This window comes from Anabrus simplex, chromosome 6, assembly GCF_040414725.1.
Source record: "Anabrus simplex isolate iqAnaSimp1 chromosome 6, ASM4041472v1, whole genome shotgun sequence".
Lineage (NCBI taxonomy): Eukaryota > Metazoa > Arthropoda > Insecta > Orthoptera > Tettigoniidae > Anabrus > Anabrus simplex.
The window spans coordinates 321,584,922-321,600,075 of record NC_090270.1 but is presented as its reverse complement, the minus strand read 5'-3'; the positions used below and the strand labels follow the sequence as shown (position 1 = coordinate 321,600,075).

At 40.8% G+C, this 15,154-nt stretch overlaps 1 protein-coding gene across 1 annotated transcript in view; it reads right to left on the bottom strand.

Annotated features, from left to right (window-relative positions):
* Ca-alpha1T (Ca[2+]-channel protein alpha[[1]] subunit T) overlaps positions 1-15,154 on the bottom strand; it is a 614,336-nt gene that overhangs the window by 547,665 nt on the left and 51,517 nt on the right. Inside the window, exon 3 of the mRNA XM_068228299.1 lies at positions 2,719-2,816. Within this exon, the coding sequence (XP_068084400.1) occupies positions 2,719-2,816 (98 nt within the window). The remainder of the gene's footprint in view (positions 1-2,718; positions 2,817-15,154) is intronic.

The window sequence follows — 15,154 nt, the reverse complement described above, 5'->3', positions numbered from 1 at the left end:
CTATGAAAAAGGCTATTAAGGGAGTGAGGGACAAGATAATGGGATAAAACCTGCAGGTAAAGCGTTTAACATCCCACGAGCAACGCTGAAATAATGCCAAGAAAACAATTTTCATAAATTAAGTGGGGACGAAATTACGAACAGGTTTTTTGGTAGTTTAATTTTTTGAAGTGAAAATGAGAACCTGCAACCTGTTTTCCAGTCATTGACCGAGTCAGGGATGTAATGAATGAAGCAGATATAGGCTGTTAGTACGATGGGGTCGCCACTTAATTGATGAATGATAGATGCTATGAAATGGTAATGGAGAGTGTTGCTGGAATGAAAGATGACAGGGAAAACCGGAGTACCCGGAAAAAAACCTGTCCCGCCTCCGCTTTGTCCAGCACAAATCTCACATGGAGTGACCGGGATTTGAACCACGGTATCCAGCGGTGAGAGGCCGACGCGCTGCCGTCTGAGCCACGGAGGCTTCAAGTGTTTATATCAAATATTGACTACCTTAAGCTATAACAGTTTGATTGTAACTCGCTCGTGGAGAATATATTCAGAATTTTATATACCAATTTCTAGTCTTGACCATAATATTTCTGAATTTCTACAAGTCCAAATCTGCAAAGGGGACGAAATGGGGCTCTCGGCCTTAACTCTCTCCGTTGCTACATTGCAGCTTGCACCATTCTCTTGAAAGACCTGTCTGAGGAATAATATCCTTGGTCTTTCTCGAGGCCGTTTGCAGTGAATATTCCTCTCATCAGTAGCTGCGATTATCTGAAAATAGTGTACTTGTGGCTCTACCAAGTAAGATGTCTTCATTGTATTCACTACACCAGAGATCTACTTTGCTTTGCTTGTCATTTTATCCCTCCAGGATATTCTGATAATTCACTTAAAACACCACATTTCCAAAAGCATACCTCGTTCAGCGTCCAGGTTTCTGCTAGATAGGCACACTTACAATAATCATGCAGAGGAAGAGACTGACCTTGTTGGTAATGAGAAATTTACTCTTCCGTACAAAAGTAATCTTAGCATTTGCAATACTCTTCTTTATTTCTCTTGTACATATTCCATCTGTCCAAAAAGCTCAAAACACGTAATAATATCCTTCAGAAATTGTGTGGCTCAAGTTGGGGTTCCTCAGCAAAGACTTTAAGATCTTCTGCTTTGGGACTAGTTTGCTCGTGTGCTGAGTACTGTGCACCAGTTTGGCTCAATAGCCCATATACAAGACTCATTGATACTCAACTGAATGCTAGCATGCGGTTAATATCTGGTACTATCCAGTCCACACCCTTTTATTGGCTCCCAATTCTGTCTGGTATAATGCCGCCTGATTTAAGAAGATCAAATGCTCCCATTCGAGAGTACAAGAAGATAGAAATGAACCCTCAACTGCCTGTTTTGGACGATATTCCTGTTCTCAATATAACGAGGCTCAAGTCACGTCATCCACCTTTGTGTGATGGGAATTTTCACCCTTTAGAAGAATGGAGAAGTCGCTGGAAAGTTGCCATAGACAGTTCCCTACACAACATCTTTTTTGGTGAACATCTCCCCGGTGGACATCATCTACCGCGTAAGATTTGGACCACTCTGAATCGGATGAGAACAAATCATGGGCGATGTAGGGATTCCCTTTATAAGTGGAAATATATTTCATCACCAGAGTGCGACTGTGGTGCCTCCCGGCAGACGATCCCCAATATTGTATGTGAATGTACACGACGTTCCTATATAGGTAGCCCGAGTGACTTTTTGGAACCAACAGAGGAAGCCATACAGTGGAACACCCAACTGGACATTCTGCTATAACCAAATCTTGCTCCCAAGAAACATGTTTCTTGTCTGTGTATATTTGTAAATATTATGTACTTGTATATATGTACCTAACTTGATGCCAAACGCCAATAATAATAATCCTGGCCTAAGGCTTTGTTATAGAAATTCCTGCAGCATGCACCAATGTCTTGCAATACCTGTCTGAGGAATAATATCCTTGGTCTTGGTCTCGCTACCAAGGGAATTGACCAACATAATGTAGAATTATTTTGGCCGATACCTTCATTTCTCGAAGTGTCGGAACCGTCCCTTTTTCCCCTCTAATTAGTGTTAATAGAGGATGTTGCCCAGTTGTACTTTCTGTTAAAACGATAATCAGAACAACATGTATAAGGTAATGTAAATAAGGTAGTGATAACGTGGCCCAGACACACGCAGGACTGCCAACAGTGGGGTTCGAACCCACTATCTCCCGGATACAACTCAAACCACGCGGCCAGTTGCTCGGTACTTTTCTAATAATTCTACATTATGTTGGTCTATTCCGTTGGTAGCGAGACCTAGTGACCTAGTGTTTAGTTTTTTGGAAAAATCAGGATTGCAGTTACTGTTACTGTTGATGCTGTAACCATAACTACAAACCTTCGGTTTCGCCTGAAATCCGAACATCACTCACACGGATTTTCATTTTAAAAAGCATCATAATTGGAGAGGATTCGAATCAAGACACTATTCGTCAGAAAACAGAGACGGTGTCACTCTGCTAACACACTCCCTTTCTGTCTTGACATGTGAGGAAAATCCGTTTCAGGACAAGTAGCTGTTTTTTGAGTACTTTTAGATGGAGAGATTTCTTGTCGTGACCGGGCATATTAACACTTCACAATTACATGTTAGAAAAAAAATTGAACGAGACTGTATCACACATGTACTCACTGGGAATGCGGTTGATGGCGCGCAGAGGTCGTAGAACACGGATGGTCCGGATAGCGGACAGGTTGATGTTCTCCACATTGAGGCAATACTCCAGAGCTCTGAAACATACAGTAAAGTGAAATAAATTAACCTGATCGATGTGGACAAGAGAGAGAAATAATAATAATAATAATAATAATAATAATAATAATAATAATAATAATAATAATAATAATAATAATAATAATAATAATAATAATAATAATAATAATAATAATCATACCGGGATATCTGTGGAACGCAGAGGCGAAAGAAGGTGCCGGAGTGAATGGGTCTAACTACCAAATCAAAGTTAATTTAAAATTTCAACAAAGGTTATATTTTCTTTTCTTTTTCAAAATTAACGAAGTAACAGATACCAGTAGCACTAAACAGGTCTAGTAAAGACAAGTTTGGTGGTATAGACAGGTCTTGAGCTTCAAGCCCTTGCTACACAATTCCTGAGCTACACGCTCAAAATTACAAAGGTCATCATTTATGCAAGGGCAGAACACCCCTCAATATATGGAGCACTTTCTCCAGTTATTAACCTCAAGCCTCCCAGAGGCACTTTAATAACACTTGCAAAGAGCTTACACGCTCTCAGTTTTTCAAGCCTATTCAAGGCAATATCAGACTTTACAATTACTTGCCATCAAGGCACAACTTACACAAATGAAATGGGGATATCTCGTGCCCAACCTACTGGGACTTAGCAGAAAAAGAACAGGTTAAGTAAATGGCCCGAAACACCAACTTGAATGGAGGCGTGTACTTGCACTCCTAAATATGCATTCTTAGAACCTTGTTGTTGTTGTTTGAGTCGTCAGTCCATAGACTGGTTTGATGCAGCCCTCCATGCCACCCTATCCTGTGCTAACCTTTTCATTTCTACGTAATTATTGCATCCTACATCTGATCTAATCTGCTTGTCATATTCATACCTTGGTCTACCCCTACCGTTCTTACCACCAACATTTCCTTCAAAAACCAAATGAACAAGTCCCGGGTGTCTTAAGATGTGTCCTATCATTCTATCTCTTCTTCTCGTCAAATTTAGCCAAATCGATCTCCTCTCACCAGTTCGATTCAGTATCTCTTCATTCGTGATTCGATCTATCCATCTCACCTTCAGCATTCTTCTGTAACACCACATTTCAAAAGCTTCTATTCTCTTTCTTTCTGAACTAGTTATCGTCCATGTTTCATTTCCATACAATGCCACGCTCCACACGAAACTCTTCAAAATGTCTTTCTAATTCCTATATCAATGTTTGAAGTGAGCAAATTTATTTTCTTAAGAAAGCTCTTCCTTGCTTGTGATAGTCTGCATTTCATGTCCTCCTTACTTCTGTCAACGGTAGTTATTTTAATACCCAAGTAACAATATTCATCTACTTCCTTTAAGACTTCATTTCCTAATCTAATATTTCCTGCATCACCTGCCTTCGTTCGACTGCACTCCATTACTTTTGGTTTGGGCTTATTTATTTTCATCTTGTACTCCTTACCCAAGACTTCGTCCGTACCATTCAGCATCTTCTCGAGATATTCTGCAGTCTCAGATAAAATAATAATATTATCGGCAAATCTCAAGGTTATGATTTCCTCTCCTTGGATTGTGATTCCCTTTCCAAATTCCTCTTTGATTTCCTTTACTGCTTGTTCTATGTAAACATTGAAATGGAGGGGGAACAAACTGCAGCCTTGCCTCACTCCTTTCTGGATTGCTGCTTCTTTTTCAAAGCCCTCGGTTCTAATCACTGCAGACTGATGTTTATACAGATTGTAGACAGTTCTTCGTTCTCGGTATCTGATCCAAATCACCTTCAGAATCTTAAATGGCTTGGTCCAATCAACATTATCGAATGCCTTTTCTAGATCTACGAATGCCATGTAAGTGGGCTTGTCCTTCTTGATTCGATCCTCTAAGATCAGACTAAAGTCAGGATTGCTTCACGTGTTCCTACATTTCTTCTGAAGCCAAATTGATCTTCTCCCAACTCAGCTTCCACTTGTTCTTCCATTCTTCTGTAAATAATACATGTTAAAATTTTGCAGGCATGAGATACTAAACTAATGGTGCGGTAAATTTCACACCTTTCAGCACCGGATTTCTTGGGAATAGGTATAACAACATTCTGCCGAAAATCGGATGGGACTTCTCCTGTCTCATACATCTTACACACTAAATGGAATAACCTTGCCATGCTGGTTTCTCCTAAGGCAGTCAGTAATTCAGAGGGAATGTCATCAATTCCAGGTGCCTTGTTCCTATTTAGGTCACTCACAGCTCTGTCAAACTCTGACCTCAAAATTGGGTCTCCCATTTCCTCAGCATGAACAGGCTCTTCTTGTTCCAGAACCAAATTATCTATATCTTTATCTTGACACAGCCGTTCGATATGTTCCTGCCATTTTTCTGCTCTGTCTTCTTTCCCTAGAAGTGGCTTTCCATCTGAGCTCTTGATATTCATATACTTAGATTTCCTTTCTCCAAAGGTTTGCTTGATTTTCCTGTATGCAGTATCTACCTTTCCCAGCACCATATAACCTTCGACATCCTTGCATTTCTCCTTCAGCCAGTCTTCCTTAGCTACCTTGCACTTTCTATCCACTTCATTCTTTAATCGCCTGTATTCTTTTCTGCCCTATTGATTTATAGCATTCTTGTTTATTCGTCGTTCATCAATCAGGACTAGTATCTCCTGAGTTAGCCGTTGATTTTTAGTTGATCTTTTCTTCCTTCCTAACATTTCTTCAGCAGCCTTTATTGACTTCATTTTACATGATTATCCACTCTTCCTCTTTAGTATTTCCTTCAGCCTTTTCATTTATCCCTTGTGCAACATGTTCCTTGAAACAATCCCTCACACTATTTTCCTTCAACTTGTCTAGATCCCATCTTATTGCATTCTTTCTTTTCTTCAATTTCTTCAACCTCAGATGGCATTTCATGACCAACAGGTTATGGTCAGAGTCCACGTCTGCTCCTGGGAAAGTTTTGCAATCCAACACCTGGTTTCTGTTTCTCTGGCTAATCATAATGAAGTCTATTTGATACCTTTCAGTGTCTCCAAATCTCATCCACGTATACAGCCGTCGTTTGTGGTGTTTGAACTAGGTATTGGCAAGGACTATGTTATGATCAGGGCAGAATTCAACCAGCCGACTTTCTCTTTCGTTCCTTTGTATCTGTCCGAATTCTCCTACTGTATTACCATCTCTTCCCTGGCCTACCACTGCATTCCAGTCTCCCATCACAATTAGATTCTCGTCACCTTTTACATATTGTATTAAATCTTCTATCTCTTCGTATATTCTTTCGATTTCATCATCATCCGCTGAGCTAGTAGGCATATAGACCTGCACTATTGTGTTGGGCATTGGTTTGATGTCTATATTGACGACAATAATTCTTTCACTATGCTGGTCGTAGTAGCTTATCCGCTGCCCTATTTTCTTGTTCACTATTAAACAAACTCCTGCATTTCCGCTGTTTGATTTTGTGTTAATAATTCGGTAGTCGCCTGACCAAAAATCCTGTTCTTCCTGCCAATGTACTTCACTTATACAAACTACAGCTAACTTTATTCTATCCTTCTCTCTTTTCAAATTCTGTAACCTACCACAACGATTCAAACTTCTAACATTCCACGCTCCGACTCGCAGAATGTCAGTATCCATCTTCCTGATGATCGCCTTCTCTCGTGTAGTCCCCACCCGGAAATCCGAATGGGGGACTAGTGTACCTCCGGGATGTTTTACCCGGGAGGATGCCATCATCAGTATATCATTCATACAGAGAGAGCTGCATGTCCTCGGGAGGTAGTTACGGCTGTAGTTTCCCATTGCTTTCAGTCGTGTAGCAGTATCAACACAGCTAAGCCATGTTGAGTATTATTACAAGGCCATATCAGTCAATCATCTAGACTGCCGCACTTGCAACTTCCGAAAGGCTGCTACTCCCCTTTTGATGAACCATTCATTAGTGTGATCTCTCAACAGATACCCATCCTATATGGTTGCACCTGCGGCTCGGATATCTGCTTCATTGGAACACGCAAGCCTCCCCAACGTGGCAAGGTCACATGGTTCGCAGGAGAGACAAAAATTCATACAATAAGAAATCTCTATCCTGGAACATCAAACAGTGGCCTGGACAGAAATTTTATATGCAGCAGAAACTCTTAAACTTACAAGAATTAGGGATCTTGAAAAAGTTGAAAGAAGAATGTTGAGAAAAATACTAGGACCTTAGAAGCAACAATGCCAAACTTAGACTACGATCAAACAGAGAGATATATTTAGGAGTTGAAAACTGACAACTGTAATGAGGAAAAGAAGACTCCACTTTTTTGGACAAATTTATAGAATGAATAATACTAGACTAACTAAATAAATCTTCAACTTATTGAACAGTTACAAATCCAATCCATTCATTGAAATTGAAGAGGATATAAAAACGCTGGTATTAAAATAGATACGATAGAAAACAGAACGCGTTTCAGAGAAGCAACACGAAAGGCAGGATTTCAGGAGAGAAAGAAATTAACAACTGGAAGAAAATGGACTCAAGAGGAAAAGGAACAACATTCTCAGAAAATGGAGGATGATTGTAAACGAAGAAAGATAAATGCAAAGAAAAGTAACCAAAGCTGATTTATCGTACCCTCAATAGGGTTATTCTTAGAAGAAGAAGAAACTACACAAGCTGATAGTACAAATCTATTTTGTTAACAAGCAGTTAGCTCGTTTGTTCATTATGGAAGTATTTTGCCACATCTGCGGCAGACAATTAACCACTCCGTGGCAGAAGCCCTTGCCCTGTACTTTACTCAATGCCACGGACTGCGAGATTCATGTTTCCATCTTTGGGATATGATAAGAACTTTAGGTGAAGGCAATGGAAGCGGGCCAGCGGATCATGATCACAAGACATCGGATTAATATGTTGTATAAATCACCAATATACTTATGCAACTACGCTGCAAAGAGTGGTGAAATATGCATTTCACCATGGACTTATTTCCATGCTATTAAAGAATTGTATGAAACACAAACATAACATTCCTCTACTAGACACACGCGATTCACCCAGACCAATAGATAAAATCATGATTATGAATAAAACATTTCATTATTTATTTAGCGTTTGGTGAATACAATACTATATGCAATATGTTCAACAACAATCTCAAGTTCATAACTGAAGTTCCAAATCAAACGTTGAGAGCCAGAAAAGAGCTTCAATGAGGCACAGAGTAAGCCCTCTATAGAGCCTCTACAGGACGCAAAGACACTGACATGCAATGTGATCCACTGTCTGCTCCTCTTCTCCGCAGTCACATTGCGGTGATATCTTCCATCCCCATTTGAAGAGAGTGGCTCCACATGTACCTTGGCCAGTCCTTATTCCGTTTAGCGTCCTCCACTGCCGTCTGGGAAGGAAAAGTCCATCTGTGCACTTGCAGGGTTCTTAATGATGTGATGATGTGGTAACGAGCATTGCTGTTGCCATTGTTCTTTCCAGGCGCCCGATACATTAAAGGAGGTGTCCTGTAGATTCATTGCAGTACTCCAAGAAGCGTGTCTGGATTTCAGACGTTTAGGTGAAGAAACTGCTATATCAGAATGAATAGGGAGGTGGGGATTGTTTTCTATTTTTTTCCTTAAGTTAAGCAGTGACTGTGATCTTCTTAGGGATGGAGGTGGTATGTATCTTAGTGTGGGAAGCCTGTGTCTGTTAGTTGGTCGTATGCAACCTGTAATGATACGCATTGCTTGGTTCAGCTAGGTGTCTACTAGTCCAGTATGAGCACTCTTAAGCCAGGTTGAGCAGCAATATTCAGCGACGGAATAAGAAAATGCAAATGCAATGGACCTCAGGATTTGGGCATTAGCATCCCAGGATATACCCGACAGAAGTAAAGTACATAAGATAAATTGTGGATTCCCTCAGGGCTCTGTATTGGACCCTCTACTATTCAACCTGTACTCAAATGACCTCCCAATAACCAAATACAGAAAAAAACTGAATGAAAAACAAAAATTCACACTACTTAGAACTGCGGCTGTTCCAATAGTACAAACAATCCGTACATAGTTTGTGAAATGCACAATCTATCAGAGTTCACTGTTAAAACAATATACACATTTCTGCGGATAAGGCACAGTGTGTTATTTGATAAATGATAATTAGTAAGGTTGTAAGAAAACCGTGTAAAAACACAAACGTGAAGAAACACATGTAAATATACCTTCCAATTTCATCTTACACTGCACACCCTACCTCCATGATTTGTTTTGCAGTACATTGGTACATCCACATTAACATTGTTAGCCAAATATTTGTCGTAGCCCAGACTTCGTTTAAGGACATCACCATGTTTTGTTTGCAGACGGAATCCGAGGTTTCCTAGGATCCGCTTCACGTTCTCCGTAATGTCCAGCGAATCACCAAGATGCAATCCACACGTTTCTAGCTTCCTGATTGATTCTGATATGATTTGGAAGTGTGTCTTGATAACTGCCAGTTCACTTTGAACCGTTTCACTGCCTAAAGTGTTCACAGCATTGATTACTTTATATTTTGTTGAAGATTGCTTGTATGATAGTCAAAATATGCACAATAAAAGACGAAAACACGCACAATAATTTTAAACTTTGAAATGAAATGAAATGAAATGGCTTATGGATTTTAGTGCCGGGAGTGTCCGAGGACATGTTAGGTTCGCCAGGTGCAGGTCTCTTGATTTGACACCCTTGGGCGACCCGCGCGTCGTGATGTAGACTACACATACACCTAGACCCGTGCCAGCGAAATTAATCAATGATGGCTAAAATTACCGACCCTGCCGGGAATAGAACCCGTGACCCTTGTGACCAAAGATCAGCACGCTAACCATTTAGCCATGGAGCCTGGTATAAACTTTGAAATGCATGGACTCATCTCACATGTACGGAAATATACGCTACTAAACTTAAAAAATTTTCCGGTTTCACCTTCAAACGCACTTCCTTGTTGGTTTTGCAGGTGTACATAACAGCAAACAAAATATTCATTTGCATACAAATCTGATGTCTAATGATCACACGGGTAATTGTGCTCATATTCGCAGCATTACCCCTTCAAGCTATGCAATACGCCCAACTTTATAGTTCAAAGCGGGATGTGATCATCTGAAGTGGAGCGCGATTCAAATGGAAACGAAATGGCACTTACAACTTCGTAAACACGTTCTCAAAGTACAAAATCTTATTCTCGTCAAACAATATCGTGTCAATTGCAATGTTTACAGATTATTAGGGTGTTCACGTGCTTGTGTGATCCTTAACGGGACGCCCATGCTCAGCTACATAGCCTCAGGTGCAGAGGGAGCTGGGTACGGTTCCGACCGGGCCAGGTATTTTAATTGCGTAAGCCAGTTAATTTCTCTGGTTCGGAGACTGGTGTTTCTGTTCGACTTGATACACATGCTTTTACATACAAACAATACACCATCCTAGTTATGAAGAAACAATGATACTTGTATAATATTTATAATTGTACTACATGAAAATAATATGATTCCATTTAAATAATTCCCCATTTTTATACCTCGTAATAGAACCACAGAAGGAGGTCATTAAACAAACATTCCTTGACCTTGGGTGCACAGGATACCCCTCAAGTTACCGAGATAGTTTGTGTTTTACGTTATTGTGTGAATATCCCGTTACAACGTAACACACAAACGATCTCCATAGCTTGAGGGGTCTCCTGTTCCTCCATGGAATGTTTGTTTTGTGACTTCTTACTGTGGTTCTATTGCGAGCTGTAAAACGGGGGAATTCTTTTAACGAAGACGTATTCTGCTGCTCTATTATAATTATAAATGTTCTACGGGTATCTGTGTATCTCTGGAACTAAAATTATTAATATTATCCCCATATTGTACTGTCCAGATCTCAAGTATAAGAAAATACCGATTTTCTTTCCAACCATTACAAACAAAAAATGGGTAACATAAAAACTAAGGGTGATATTTTAATGAACATTTAAGAAAATGTTTCTCTAAATACATTCTAATTATCAGTAAAAATCGTATGCCTGAGACCAAAAGTTTAAGTGTAGAAATCATGTTCATGAAATATGCAGGTGGCCTTAAACTTTCGGTAGGACCTGCAAATACATTTCCTTTTCTGCAAAGATTACCTTTTTTGTTTTTTTAAAAAAAACCTTTTATTAAACGAAATGAAAATCCACAGCCTGTTTCCAGTTTGAACCGGACCAAGAATGGAATGAATGAAGCCATCATCAAGCGGCGAGGACGGGAATTGTGCTGGCTGTCGAAGCCTCTCACACTTCTTTGGGACGATAATTAATAACTGACAGATGAAATGATATTGGAGAGTGTTGCTGGAATTAAAAATAACACCGAAAACCGGAGTACTCGGAGAAAAACCTGCCCCGGCTCCGATTTGTCCAGCACAAACCTCACATAGAGTGACCGGGATTTGAACCAAGGTATCCAGCGGTGAGAGGCCGACGCGCTGCCGTCTGAGCCACGAAGGATCCCTCTTAGAATATAATATGGGATATTAATAAAATGTCTACACGGTTGTTTTTGTAATGGTTTAACGTCACGCTAACACATCACATGTTTCCGGCGAGGAAAGGATCAGAAATAGCTAGGCTGGGAAGGTGCACATACACACTTGTGTGAAAATGGGAAACCACGTAAAACAATCTTCACGCCTGCCGATGGTGGGATATGACGCCACCATCTCACGAATGCAAACTCCCATAAGACCCCTAACATACAACCAATTCGCTCGGTGTCTACATAACTATGGGATTCACTGCGGACGGTTTACTGATTGCGTAATCACGTAACGTTCATATATATAGCGTAACCTACTTCAGGGACCTCCTAGAAGTAAGGTGGTGGCATCCACTGTATTGTCTGGGAATTATTCGATGCTCCACAATACTGAAATGGTGTTCATGAATGAGATCTACACTCACTGTCCTGAGAAGCTACCTTCGGGATTAGACATTCTGAAATAACACGACGACGTACGCTAAATTTTGGTGCAATGCTTTACGCAATAAGTAAATGACGTTGTGTGAGGACATGTGAGGTAGGCATAAGTTCAACTTCCTTTAAAAATTATAAAATTAATATTTGAAAACTTGTGATCCTTATCGAACGAAACAAGGGTGTGATAAGAAGCTGACTGTTTCTTCAGCATAAGGATTATTAATCTGTTGAAGTGCCGTCAAATTCTTCTCCGAGAACAGTACACTGATATTCTTCCAGCGGCAGTTATCAGGTATGCTTTCACCATCTTTATACAGTTCTTCAGTACACTGCTTCCATTACTATTGCTGTTCTCACAAACCCACCATCTGTTCATTTTCATTCTATGGTGCAATTAGGTTGTTCTTGAAGGCATGAGGTTTCTAATTCCTCAATAGGGTTTGTCTGTCCTACTGCTTTTTATCAGTTCTTCCACTTTTTTGCATTGTTCATCGAACCACTGACTCATGACTTCTTTATATAATCTTCCAACTTTGGTCTTAATTTTCTTATATAGTGGTTCCTTTCGTCCATTCCCATACTTATCAATTTCCTTTCCAGTTTCCCTTCGATCTTTTCCAAGATTTCTGCAGTGACCCACCACACCTGCCAAAGCTAGTTCTACTGCACTTAATAATAATAATAATAATAATAATAATAATAATAATAATAATAATAATAATAATAATAATAATAATGCGCAATGTCTTTTCAGTTTACTGACAAATTCAGTTGTATCTTTTCCCTTGGGCAGGTTACAAATAGAGTGAAATATATAAATTGTCGGAACTCCCCCCACTACAATGCTGGTTACTATCAGAGAAAACTTCGACCGATATAGCGTTCAATCAATACTCTAACGTCGTTGCTATGTTCACGACTTGGTATTTCCCATGGTTACCTACTAAGTTGGGAACTTCTGGAGGCTTATTTTTTGAATTGTAATAAAGACCCATCAGACCTGTTCCGTATGTACTCCGGCCTATAGACCTATTGTACTACTCTGTTTGTAATTAATTCAAATCGTTAATTACAAAATGTTATTGGTTTTTACGTCCCACTAACTACTCTTACGATTTCCGAAGACGTCAAGGTTCCGGAATTTAGTCTCGCAGTAGTTCTGTTATGCATCAGTAAATCTACCGACACGAGGCTGACGTATTTCAGCACATTCAAATACCAGCGGTCTGAGTCAGGATCGAACCTGCCAAGTTGGGCTCAGTAGGACAGCTCTCTAACGCCCGAACTACTCAGTCCGGCGAATCCATTATTATTACGTTCTTAACCAAACTACATAGGCCCAGAAAGGAGTATGAGTTTATTTCCTTTGGTTCAAATTTTTTTACGAGCTGCTTTACGTCGCACCGACACAGATAGGTCTTATGGGGACGATGGGACAGGAAAGGGATAGGAGTGGGAAGGGATTGGCCGTGGCCTTAATTGAATTACAGCCCCAGCATTTGCCTGATGTGAAAATGGGAAACCATGGACAACCGTCTTCAGGGCTGCCGACAGTGGGATTCGAACCCGCTATCTCCCAAATGCAAAATCACAGTTGTGCGAGCCTAACCACACGGCAAACTCGCTCGATTATGACTGAATGGCTGGGCTGAGTGGCTCAGACAGTTGAGGCGATGGCCTTCTGACCCTAAGGAGATCAGGACGTCAGTCTCGTGTTGGTAGGTTTACTGGCACGTAAAGGAACTCTTGCTGGGCTAAACTTCGCCACCTCGGCGTCTCCGAAAACTGTAAAAGTAGTTAGTGGGTCGCCTAAAGGAAATAACATTATTATTAAAGCCGCGGGTCAACGCACTCCAGTCCGTGTATTACACTAGTACTAGGCCGTAATGATGGCCAAATCCCCAGTAGAAGACAGGATTTATTTTGTAGATGACACGAAGAGGAATTATCAAAAAAATACGCAACTGGCTGTAGGAAAACTATCATTCAGTACCTTCGAACCGAGGACACAGAGAGGGAGATTTCCCTTTCCTCATGGTGCAACAACCCCGAAGGGCCTTGGCCTACCAAGCGACCGCTTCTCAGCCCGAAGGCCTGCACATGACGAGGTGTCGTGTGGTCAGCACGAAGAATCCCTCGGCCGCTATTCTTGGATTTCTAGACCGGGACCGCTATCTCACCGTCAGATAGCTCCTCAATTGTAATCACGTAGGCTGAGTGGACCTCGAACCAGTCCTCAGATCGAGGTAAAACTCCCTCACCTGGCTCGGAACCGAACCCGGGATTTAGGGGTGAGGGGCAGGAACGCTATCCCTTACACCGCGGGACCGTCTAAAAAGGAGGATTGTGTAACTGATTTTTTACAACCGAAACAGATAGGTCTTATGGCGACAATGTGACAGGAAAGGGCTACGAGTGGGTAGGAAGCGACCTTGGCCTTAACTAAGGAACAACCCAAGCATTTGCCTGATGTGAAATGGGGCCAACACGGATACCTATAATCAGGGCGGCCAATTCTCTCTCTCGAATAGAAGTTCACAGTTGCGCGTCCCTAACCACACGGCCAACTCGCTCGATTGTATAACTGAATGACGATATAACAAAGTCAGAAACCCAGGCTGACCGTAGGTGTTGATAAGGGGCTTAATAAATTATCGATACCTCTTCTAAGAATAATGTACTTGTCTTACTGAAGCAAGGAGGAATCATCAATTACTATTTGTGGCCTTATCACAGAGAGAGATATATTTTAGAAGGGACGGTAGTTCCCTTTATAGCACTTCACTAGTCACGGAATTACCATAACTATTTATGGCACGGCATCTGCTTTCCTATCAATTATCCTATCCGGTGCAAGATGAAGCACTCCGCTATCACCTCAACGGAGAGTGCCGGCACGCAAGGCAACACCTTCCCCCCCCCCTCCCCCCCGCCCACACCTGTGACGTCCGATACTTCGCGTGCCAAGTTCTTGTCAGTCATGTAACACGGAAAATCTCAAATGTTGTGATATTGTCCATGCTCGCGGGAAATGACCTTGGTACAGCACCTAGATATCAGGATGTAGGATGTTCTCGTTGCTTCATTTTGAGGGCTAGGGAAATATATGATTAGCTCTGAATGTTGTATTTTTCGTAGTTCCAGAAGGCACCAGTCTGTTCTTTTTATTCTTGATTCAGTTAGGCACCACAAATTACGTAATATTAATTTATTTTACTGGTGCAACTGGTACGAATCACACTATTAAGAGGGTTTTAAGGAATGAACCACTTTTACTTCCTAGAATATTTTGTTTAGTGGGTTCATCAGGCTTGAAGAAAATACTTTTAGAATTTTACAGTTTATTAGAGTGTGAATCGGGCTTGAAGGAGAAAATGTTTATTTTTTATCGG